Here is an 11,970-nt window from a genome sequence, read left to right on the forward strand (position 1 = left end):
CAGAAACAGAGGAGACCTAAACACGGTCACAGGACAGAAAGTTACACACGTTTACACAGTCTGTGTTGTGATCTAATCACACCTGTAATCAGTGAAAACACACCTCACACCATTACACCTGATTGCCTGATAGTAAATCTTATCACATCAGTCTTTTGTGTGATTTCAGCTCTTATGAAATTTCTGTAATTCAAACAAATTTCTTGACCTAAACTGTTTTTCATTAGAATCTTGAGTAACTCAACATTTACACTAACAACCAACAACACGACAGATTTTCTGTCACTGAACAACGTGGAGCCATGATTTCAGCATCAGTGACATATAAACTGACATTTTCTCAATTTGATGTAAATTAATAATGAAGCAGGAAAGCAGCTAATCCATCTGTATGTCTTGAACGATTGATTGATTTATTTATATAAACAACGCAATACACTGCAAGTGGTTAAAATCTTATAAATACCATCCAGATCAAGGTGCATGAAATTACCTGGTGTTAACAGGGTCTCTGTTGTGATGTCAGACACCCACGTGACCTATATGACCTCTACATGACCTCTGTATGACCTTTGTTTCCTCTTGGCAGGTGTGTAACAACACGAGTGACCGTAAGCATGCAGACACGGTTCTGGAGCGATATGTGACTGAGACCATCATGAGCATCGTCACCACCTTCTTCAGCTCGCCGTTTTCGGACCAGAGCACCAGCCTGCAGGTGACGGACACTGACAGCAGCCAATCAGAGAGCTGTAAAGATCTGTAGAACTACTGCTGCCTCCCACATTCCAAAACATGAATATGTTCCTCACAGCTTTTGACCAAAAAACAAAACACAAAAGTTATAAAACACTTGAGGGTGTGCGGTTTTAGGAAAATAAAGGACAGGGTGTGAAACAGCCCGATGCAAAACAGTTACTTTTACCACCCTGAAGTTGATTATTTTCCTCTAACAGCATCTCCCCAAGTGTTTTATTCTTCTTACACCCCAGCAGCTTACCAAAGATGACAATTATTTATTTATTAAAGAATCACATGTCATACTATATTATTTATCCAATTAATATAAACCTGTGTTGCTGTCAAAGTTGCTGTTATAGAAAATTAATCAACACCTTCTGACCAATCAGAATGCAGAACTCAGCATCATTGTCAGTGCAGTGCTGAGAGATCGGGATCTTGTGGGTGGAGTCTGGGCTGTGAATGTTTGTCAGGGCGGGGCTTATCAGAGGGTCGGTTGTTAATCTTCTCTTCGAGATGATGGTGTTTGTTTGTGTTTGTGTGTACCTCAGACCCGGCAGCCGGTGTTTGTGCAGCTGCTGCAGGGTGTGTTCCGTGTGTATCACTGTACCTGGCTGGTCCCGAGTCAGAAGGGCAGTGTGGAGGCCTGTATAAAGGTTCTGAGCGACGTGGGTAAGACCTCATCCAGCAACACACATCCTCCATCTCATCAGATCCGCTCTGTCTGAAAGCGGAGGAGATCAGATCAGGGTTAAAGGGTTCACACCTGAACAGTGGATCAGTGATGGACAGTAATTACGACTCTGAGAGTCACCTCTGTTTTTTTAGTTCAGTTATTCGTTCAGAATCATTCATTTGCACATTCATTAGAGTCTGATCATGCAGTTGGACGAGTCGGACAGCTAACAGCCTGAGTGGTGTGAAACAGCTTGTACAGCCATGTTTAGAAGAATTATTCACACCAAGTGCAACACGTACTTTTACTGCATGTACAGAAATGATAGAAATCGCCAAATGAGCTCAGACAGGACTCGCTAAACTCTGACTTGGAGCCTGTCTGCTGAACGAGAGAGGAGTGAATCTCAGACATGATTGAACGAGTCACTGATTCCGTCATGAACAGGAGTGACTCTTTTGGTCATGACATCTTTAAAAACAACAGATTCAGACATAAGAGCACTTTCACACCTCTTAATCTGGTTGTTCAGTCTGAATACCAGTAAAACTTATTCTTTTGGTGTTTTTTTTTTTGCTATTTGGATTTAATTTGTTTTCATACTTTACATAATTAAACCACGAAACACTGCCTGAGGAGTATGTAGGGCTGAAAACATCCTCATATAACAAGTTGATTAATTGGTCATTCATTCAGAAAAAAGATAAATCAATCTTTACCAAGTGTGTTTAGAAATCAGAGAAATCACCTGAGCGCAGAACACAGAGTTGGTGCTAAATAAATAATCATATAAAAAGTGAGTTGAAAACATTTTGTGTGTCAAATCTCTAGTTTCTTTTTTCTTTCTGTTCATCCAAATGTCCAGAACACGTGGCATTTCCGCAGCACTGCAGCTCTGAGTTGTAACTCACTTTAGCAGCTCACACTTTAACCCAAAACACCGCATGTGTGATTCACTTCCTGCAGTGAGTCAACTCAGAGTCGAATCACTTTCTCACAAGAGTTTACCTGGATGCAGGTGTAGACCACCTTGCTCAGATGCTGTCTGACCTGAGTGTGGCTGCTCTGTTTCCACATGCCGAAAGAACCACACCAGGGTTCTGTTCGGACACTAATTACTGTGTATGTGAAGGAACCCTAATATAAACCATTAAATCTGATTCGCAGCTAAAGGGCGAGCGATTGCTATCCCAGTGGATCTGGACTGTCAGGTGAATAATCTGTTCATCAAGTCCAACAACATCGTTCAGAAGACTGCTCTGAGCTGGAGACTGTCTGCTCGTAACGCTGCTCGGAGAGACTCGGTCCTCACGGCCTCCAGAGACTACCGCAACATCATCGAGAGGCTCCAGGTGATCATGTGACCACCACAACCTGTGTTACATTCTTATACACCTCTACAGTGTGTTTATTCTGTATGTGTGTGTGTGTGTGTGTGTGTAGGACATAGTCTCAGCGTTAGAGGAGCGTTTGAGGCCTCTGGTCCAGGCGGAGCTGTCTGTGTTGGTGGATGTTCTCCATCGTCCGGAGCTGCTGTTTCCTGAACACACTGAAGCTCATCGCAAGTGTGAGAGCGGAGGATTCATCTGCAAGTACGCACTTCACACATTTACACAAACACTAATAAACATTATTCACTACTGAGTTCACTTTTTACCCGCACGTCAGAAAACACCACAGACACGTCTTAAACCCCGGTGGTATTTGCTCAGTCGTAGTTCATGTGTTTGTGATAAAACAGGCTGATAAAACACACAAAGCAGCTGCTGGAGGAGAACGAGGAGCGTCTGTGCATCAAAGTTCTGCAGACACTCCGAGAAATGATGACCAAAGACCGAGGATATGGAGAAAAGGTACGCGTAGTCGAGATGTGAGGACTTTAATGAGCTGAACATCTCTCATCAGCCTGGGAAGTTTATTTATAAATCTGTTAATGAGCTCTCATTCAGACTAAAACATCTTCATGGACACTCCTACATTACAATAAACTGATTCAGGCCTATTCCAATACAATTTCAGCAAGATTCATTTCAGTAATCTGTTAAATAAGAATAATCAGCATGTGAGCTGCTGCACCTGATTAACTGTGTGTTCGTTCTGTGAAGAAGCTCCACATTTCAACATCAGATTACACAGCTACGGATAATCATCACTCAGACCTGCACCAAGAGTCTTCTTTTTCCTCCAGTAGAAACAGCAGATGAGCTGATTGACATGTGAATCTAGAGTGACTGACACTTGATCTGTACCCTCTGATATTAACTGGACCCCTGTAAGCCACGCCTCCTGCCCTCATGTTTAGACTCACTTTGGCCCAATCCCAATTCTAATTTCTACCCCTACCCCTACCACTCCCCCTTCCCCTTGGCCCTTCCCCTTGAAACTGAGCTACAAGGGATAGGGCTTGAAATTCAACCCCTACGTATTGGGATAGCCCTTCAACGATTGCATACATCATCGCGTACCTCCGTCAGCGTTTACGTTAGCAAAACGCGACCAAATGCGTCATTGGCTGCGACCAGCCGCTACAGTCAGAACCAGAAATCTCTGCTGGCAGGGTGTGATTTGTTAACTAACACCACTGAATGGGATATCTTTGGCGCTTCGTGCACCACATCCGACAGAATGAGGTGTCAGAACACTCATGTAAACAATAAAAGCGAGAATAACAGAACAAAACGTACGCAGTCAAGCAACCGAAAACAATACTCACTCCCAAAGCTTTTTAGCAGCAGCTTGGATTTCAGAAATCGCTGCTCATTCTCAGCTCGAAAGCGAATCAAGCGGCGTGTTTCCTCTGGATAACAACTTAAAACACGTAAATAATGGAGAAAATACATTTATGACAATCTTTCGCCGCGGGAACCGCCATCTTTCTGAAATCCGCATGAAATCTCGCTGAAATCCGCATGGCATTGTGGGAAATCACTCAAACCCCTTCGTTCGGAGTCAGCTCCAGGAAAATCTCCGTTTGGAGGGGTACAGAAGCCCTACCCCTTCCCCTACCCCTCCGCGTTAACTGGGATTGGGATACCCCTACCCCTTCACGTGAACGTGCAAAATGGAGGGGAAGGGCCAAGGGGTTGGTCCAAGGGGTGAAATGGGATTCGGCCTTAGTGTTCAGATTAATTCAGATTGGTGGAACTGGTGAAGAGCTGAGAGTCTGTCCTCACACACACACACACTCTTCACTCCTGCTTGTGTCTATAAAGCATGTTCTTATGCATGTACTGTAAACTTGACCCCACTAACTCCATGCTTCACTCCTCTCTTACAGCTCATGGCATATGATGATGAGATGGATGTGACTGAGGTTGTGTTTTTTTTCTTCATCTTGTCCTTTCTCCTTTAGATGTTTTCTCAGACTCTTCCATTTTTCTGTATAGAGCTTCATGTGTAGTGTTTTTAGTGTGTGTGAGTGTGTAGGTGTGTGTGGAAGTGTTTGGGGGAATATTTTGAACTCACTGCCTTGACGTGCTTTAAATAGTATTTATATAACGTCCTAGAACTGCTGCAACTGTTGAAGTATTAAAAATAGAATACTGTTGATGTAATCGGTACAGGTTGTCACTTTAATCACAGAAATTAAACACTGTGTTTTATTTTTAATATTTGTGCCTCTTGATGCATAATTCAGACATTACCTGTATGTTGCATTAGTCCAGGTGAAACCCCTTTTACTGAGTCAGGGTTATACCTGTAAGATCTGATGTCGTCACAGTGGTGCAGTGTGTAGCATTGTCTCCTCATGCCTCCCGGTTCGACTCTGAGCTTGGGTTACTGTCTGTGTGCAGTTTCTCATGTTCTCCTCATGTGGGGGAAACCCATATGGGATTTCTCTGGGTTTTCCAGTTTCCTCCCACCTCCTCCATACCATATAGGTATGCGGATTGACTATACTAAATTACTGTGTGTGCGCATGCATGTAATCATGGACCTTGGAGCTTTGAGGAGGGAACACTAACCACATTGCCACCGTGTCACCCAGAGCAGTACTACAAATCAGAATATTTTCTAAATTAATGTGTAAGTTCTATAACTACTGCAGGTGTAGAAACATTAAACGTTAAACACTACACCTGTTCAGTAGATCTTCCTCTTTCCTTTTTTACTGCTCCGTTTCATCGTGAGCTTTTCACTAATCTTCTCAATACACATGGTTTAAACAGTGAGTTGCATGATGCGGTGTGTGTGTGTGTGTGTGCGTGTGTGTGTGTGTGTTCACTCTGCATGGTGGTGATGATTAACCCTGCATTAGTGTTCTGCTCTACTCACTCACTCAGCAGGTGGATGTGAATCTGCCACCAAAACAGCAGGAGGATCACAGAAGGGTATGTCCCCATGACCCCTGACCTTTTACCCCTCAATCCTGGGGTCTGGGTTCATGGGCTCATAAAACTCTGCACTTGTTTTACACACACACACACACACACACACACACACACACACACACACACACACACGGACTAATGTACATATTCTCCCAGGGTGAGGCTCTGAGGCAGTTACTTGTGAACCGTTACTATGGTAACTTCAGGAGTGGCGGGAGAAGAGACAGTCTGACCACCTTCACCAACACAGGACTCACACCTGCAGGTCCAAACAAGAACCAGTCAAGTAGGTCAATTTTTAATGGGTACATCTGCTGGAGTAATGGTTCCACTGGAGTCATGTTTTTTTATTGTAGTAATGATTCAGTTGACATCATGATTCTTTTTGAGTAATTGTTCTACTAGAGTAATGTTTTTATTGTGCAGCCCCAATAAACCTCCCATTCTAACCGAACAATTACACCAATGGAACTATTACTACATACAGGTTTTGGAGCAACATGCTGCCATCCAGATGGCACTTTTTTTCAGGGCTGTCCCTATTTATTCCAGCAAGACAATGCCAAGTCACATTCTGTATATTTTACAACAGTGTGGCTTCGTAGTAAAAGAGTACAGGTGCTAAACTGGCCTGCCTGCCTCCCATTGAAAATGTGTGGTGCATTATGAAGTGCAAAATACAACAGAGACCCCGGACTGTTGAGCAATTGAAGTTGTATATCAACCAAGAATGGGAAAGAATTTAACTTTCAAAACTTCAACAATTTAGGGGATTTTTTTTTTAAGTAAAGGTGATGTAACACAGTGGGACATGCCCCTGTCCCAACATTTTTGAAATGTGTTAATGTAGTTATGTTAGAGTAATTGTTCTATTGGAGTAATGTTTTTTCTGGAGTAATTGTCCTATTGCAGTAATGGTTCCACTGGAGTAATGTGGTTGGGTTTTTTTTTCCTGGAATAATGGCTTTACTGGAGTAATGGTTCCAATGGTGTATTGGTTCCATTGGAATGGGAGTTTTATTAGAGTAACGTTTTTTCTGGAGTAACAGTTCCACTGCATTAATGGTTCTATTGAAGTACTGGTTTTATTAGAATGGAAGGTTTGTTTGAGTAATGGTTCTGTTGGAGTAATTGTTGCACTGGAGTAATGTTTATTTTCTGGAATAATGGTTTTACTGGTGTAACGGTTCTGTTGGAATGGTAGTTATATTGTTGTAATGGTTCCAGATATTACCTTTGTTACATCTTCTATCATAAATATTATCGGAATGTGTGCTGTAATAATGTGACAGTGTGTGTCTTTGTCAAGTCAAGTTTATTTTTATAGCGCTTTTGTGTGTGTGTAGGTCGAGCTGAGATGTCTTTAACAGAAGTACAGTGTCATTTGGACCGTGAGGGGGCATCTGATCTAGTCATTGATCTCATCATGAACACAAACAGTGACCGCGTCTTTCATGAGAGCATTCTATTGGCTATTGCTCTGCTGGAGGGCGGGAACACGACTATACAGGTCAGAATGGACTCGGAGCGTATAACTCGTGTGTGTGTGTGTGTGTGTGTGTGTGTGTGTGTGTGTGTGGGGTGATGTAATGTGTGTGTGTGTGTGTGTCTCTTTTACCGCAGCGTTCGTTTTTTAAACGTCTTACCGAAGATAAAAAGTCAGAGAAGTTCTTCCGGGTGTTTTATGACCGAATGAAAGCTGCCCAGCTGGAGATCAAAGCCACGGTTACCGTAAACACCAGTGACCTTGGTAACAAGCGCCGTGATGACCATGGTGACCGAGATGTACCTCAACGGCGTAGAGGTCAGCCATGTAACATCAGCATCTCTTCAGTCTAAAAAAGAAATAAATAGGTTGAACTTTATGGAGAAAGACAAAATGAATGAAAAAACAACTAAATAAAAAATTTAATTTCAGATCAGTTGAGTACTCTGGATGGTACAACACAGAAACCATACAAACAGTTTGCACTCAAGTCTCCATCACTGAACTGTTAATAACTTCAGTTCCATGTAATAGACTTTAGATTAAAACTGGAGTGAAGTCAGAAATAACTCTGATTCTCATAATTTCACACAATTGCACTTTTTGTCTCCATAGTATATACAGTTAGGTCCATATATATTTGGACACTGACACAAATTTTGTTTTTTTTTACCTGTTTACTGAAACATATTCAAGTTATAGTTATATAATGGACATAGACATAAAGTCCAGACTTTCAGCTTTCATTTGAGGGGATCCACATTAAAACTGGATGAAGGGTTTAGGAGTTTCAGCTCCTTAACATGTGCCACCCTGTTTTTAAAGGGACCAAAAGTAATTGGACAATTGACTCAAAGGCTATTTCATGGGCAGGTGTGGGCAATTCCTTCGTTATGTCATTCTCAATTAAGCAGATAAAAGGCCTGGAGTTGATTTGAGGTGTGGTGCTTGCATTTGGAAGATTTTGCCGTGAAGAAAACATGCGGTCAAAGGACCTCTCCATGCAGGTGAAACAAGCCATCCTTAAGCTGCGAAAACAGAAAAAACCCATCCGAGAAATTGCTACAATATTAGGAGTGGCAAAATCTACAGTTTGGTACATCCTGAGAAAGAAAGAAAGCACTGGTGAACTCATCAGTGCAAAAAGACCTGGACGCCCACAGAAGACAACAGTGGTGGATGATCGCAGAATAATTTCCATGGTGAAGAGAAACCCCTTCACAACAGCCAACCAAGTGAACAACACTCTCCAGGAGGTAGGCATATCCATATCCAAATCTACCATAAAGAGAAGACTGCATGAAAGTAAATACAGAGGGTTCACTGCACGGTGCAAGCCACTCATAAGCCTCAAGAATAAAAAGGCTAGATTGGACTTTGCTAAAAAAAAAAACATCTAAAAAAGCCAGCACAGTTCTGGAAGAACATTCTTTGGACAGATGAAACCAAGATCAACCTCTACCAGAATGATGGAAAGAAAAAAGTATGGCGAAGGCGTGGTACAGCTCATGATCCAAAGCATACCACATCATCTGTAAAACACGGTGGAGGCAGTGTGATGGCTTGGGCATGCATGGCTGCCAGTGTCACTGGGTCACTAGTGTTTATTGATGATGTGACACAGGACAGAAGCAGCCGGATGAATTCTGAGGTATTCAGAGACATACTGTGTGCTCAAATCCAGCCAAACTGATTGGTCGGCGTTTCATAATACAGATGGACAATGACCCAAAAACATAAAGCCAAAGCAACCCAGGAGTTTATTAAAGCAAAGAAGTGGAATATTCTTGAATGGCCAAGTCAGTCACCTGATCTCAACCCAATTGAGCAGCATTTCACTTGTTAAAGACTAAACTTCAGACAGAAAGGCCAACAAACAAACAGCAACTGAAAACCGCTGCAGTAAAGGCCTGGCAGAGCATTAAAAAGGAGGAAACACAGCGTCTGGTGATGTCCATGAGTTCAAGACTTCAGGCAGTCATTGCCAACAAAGGGTTTTCAACCAAGTATTAGAAATGAACATCTCATCTCATTATCTCTAGCCGCTTTATCCTGTTCTACAGGGTCGCAGGCGAGCTGGATCCTATCCCAGCTGACTACGGGCGAAAGGCGGGGTTCACCCTGGACAAGTCGCCAGGTCATCACAGGGCTGACACATAGACACAGACAACCATTCACACTCACATTCACACCTACGCTCAATTTAGAGTCACCAGTTAACCTAACCTGCATGTCTTTGGACTGTGGGGGAAACCGGAGCACCCGGAGGAAACCCACGCGGACACGGGGAGAACATGCAAAGTCCGCACAGAAAGGCCCTCGCCGGCCACGGGGCTCGAACCCGGACCTTCTTGCTGTGAGGCGACAGTGCTAACCACTACACCACCGTGCCACCCAGAAATGAACATTTTATTTACAATTATTTAATTTGTCCAATTACTTCTGAGCCCCTGAAATGAAGGGATTGTGTTTAAAAAATGCTTTAGTTCCTCACATTTGTATGCAATCATTTTGTTCAACCCACTGAATTAAAGCTGAAAGTCTGAACTTCAACTGCATCTGAATTGTTTTGTTCAAAATGCATTGTGGTAATGTACAGAACCAAAATTAGAAAAATGTTGCCTCTGTCCAAATATTTATGGACCTAACTGTAGTTATAGAAGTGAAATGATTTCTTATCACACTATCTGGGGTCAGGCATATGAGGATGGGTTCCCTTTTGAGTTTGGTTTCTCTCAAGGTTTATTCCTCAAGTCATCTCAGAGTTTTTTCTCACTGTCGTCACCTCTGACTTGATCATTAGAGAAAAAGTATAAATTGATAACATGAATATTTCTGTAAAGCTGCTTTGTCAAAATGTTCACTGTTAAAACTGCAATACAAATAAAATTAAGTTGAAAAATTTATGACTGAGAAGAAGGGAAGAGTGTGTGTGTGTGTGTGTGTGTGTGTGTGTGTGTGTGTGTGTGTGTGTGTGAGAGGACAACAGGAAAAGTAAGTGTGAAAGAAAAAAGATGTTTTTCCTGTTTGATATCCTGTATATAGTGCACAGTACAGATGTTAGAGAGCCATCATTTTGAAATATAAAGTGTGCTGTATTGTGTGTAGAGGCTAAAGTGCACTCTGTAGGGTGTCAGGGTGGTTTCAGATTGTGCCCGAATCCAGAACAGATAGGTTTTTCCTTGTTTAGGAAAGGACTCTGTGGTCATGGTGACAGATGATGCTCGGGAACAGCTCCTGGAAGCATCTGCAGTGACTAAAAAGGCATTTGGCTCATACCGCCGTGATGCTGATCCTGAAGAGGCATACGGTCATGCTGATGGGGACAAGGGAGGTGGGGACAAGGGGGCGGAGCAAGGTGAGATGAGCCCGGTCATCCTTATCATGCAGCCAATCCTGCGCTTCCTTCAGTTGTTGTGTGAGAACCACAACAGAGACCTTCAGGTGTGTGTGTGTGTGTGTGTGTGTGTGTGTGTGTGTACACGTGCAGTATTTGGTTTGTGTGTATGATACGTGTTATTTCTTCTCACACAGAACTTCCTGCGTTGTCAGAACAATAAGAATAACTATAACCTGGTGTGTGAGACGCTGCAGTTCCTCGACTGTATCTGTGGCAGCACCACAGGGGGTCTGGGCCTGCTGGGGCTCTACATCAACCAGCACAATGTTGCTCTCATTAATCAGACTGTAGAGAGCCTCACGGAGTACTGTCAGGGACCCTGCCATGACAATCAGGTACACACCATCACCGTGACAGCCAGGTAGACACCATCACCACGTATAACCAGGTACACATCACCACCATGTATAATAAGCAGGAACATGCCATCACAAGGTATAAACAGGTCCACACCATAACCATGACAGCCAGGTACACACTATCACCGTGTACGGACATGTACATACATCACCACTTATTAACAGTTACACACCATCACCATGACAACCAGGTACATTTCATAGATGATCATACACAGTCAGCTGAGGTTTTATGAAATAAATTTGTGTGTGTGTGTGTGTGTGTGTGTGTGTGTGTGTGTGTGTGTGTGTGTGTAGAACTGCATTGCCACTCACGAGTCTAATGGCATCGACATCATCATTGCTCTGATCCTGAATGACATCAATCCACTTGGGAGGAAGAGGATGGACCTGGTGCTGGAGCTGAAGGTGACCAGCTTCACTCTCACATATCTCACACACACACACACACACACACACACACACACACATTACATACCCATTGTTTTAATTCGCTAGGTATAATATTGCACTTGTGATGCACCTGCTGCTGTGGGTCATAGAGCTGTAGATTTGTCTCACTGCTGCTGTAATTTTCTCAGACTGAACATCCTGTAGACACTCCAGTCCTGTTCGTCTCAACTCTTCTGCGCCTGTAATTATTTATAATCTGGCGTCTCAGAGAGTTTTTCCTCACCACTGCCGTCTCTGGTTTGTGATTTCTGCAAAGATGCTCTGGGACAATGTCTGTTGTTAAAAGTGCTGTATAAATAATTTTTTATTTATAAAACTATGTTAAAATTAGCTTATTGTGCAACAGTTAATGTTATCATTTGATTTCCTCAAATTTCCATTGATCTTTCATTTTATAGTGTGATGTTAATCCTGCACTTAAACAATAAATTTTAGTTACACTGAAGGTCACGAATTCTAGGCTACAGTGTGTTTTAATGTATAATAATAATAATAATAATTTCAATTTATATAGCGCCTTTATC

The 11,970-nt window shown here is 42.6% G+C and overlaps 1 protein-coding gene across 13 annotated transcripts in view; it reads left to right on the top strand.

The window, feature by feature from the left end:
- itpr1a (inositol 1,4,5-trisphosphate receptor, type 1a) overlaps positions 1-11,970 on the top strand; it is a 209,600-nt gene that overhangs the window by 148,121 nt on the left and 49,509 nt on the right. For 8 of the 13 annotated variants that reach the window (XM_060920238.1, XM_060920240.1, XM_060920242.1 and 5 more), the window contains 13 exons: positions 590-718; positions 1,293-1,413; positions 2,585-2,769; positions 2,861-3,009; positions 3,159-3,270; positions 4,695-4,730; positions 5,701-5,748; positions 5,905-6,034; positions 7,095-7,258; positions 7,372-7,552; positions 10,425-10,678; positions 10,769-10,969; positions 11,291-11,401. In XM_060920238.1, coding sequence (XP_060776221.1) covers positions 590-718; positions 1,293-1,413; positions 2,585-2,769; positions 2,861-3,009; positions 3,159-3,270; positions 4,695-4,730; positions 5,701-5,748; positions 5,905-6,034; positions 7,095-7,258; positions 7,372-7,552; positions 10,425-10,678; positions 10,769-10,969; positions 11,291-11,401 — 1,821 coding nt within the window. The remainder of the gene's footprint in view (positions 1-589; positions 719-1,292; positions 1,414-2,584; positions 2,770-2,860; positions 3,010-3,158; positions 3,271-4,694; positions 4,731-5,700; positions 5,749-5,904; positions 6,035-7,094; positions 7,259-7,371; positions 7,553-10,424; positions 10,679-10,768; positions 10,970-11,290; positions 11,402-11,970) is intronic. The other 5 variants (XM_060920244.1, XM_060920250.1, XM_060920251.1 and 2 more) reach the window with 3 other exon arrangements.

Source organism: Neoarius graeffei, chromosome 4, assembly GCF_027579695.1.
Source record: "Neoarius graeffei isolate fNeoGra1 chromosome 4, fNeoGra1.pri, whole genome shotgun sequence".
Classification (NCBI taxonomy): Eukaryota; Metazoa; Chordata; class Actinopteri; order Siluriformes; family Ariidae; genus Neoarius; species Neoarius graeffei.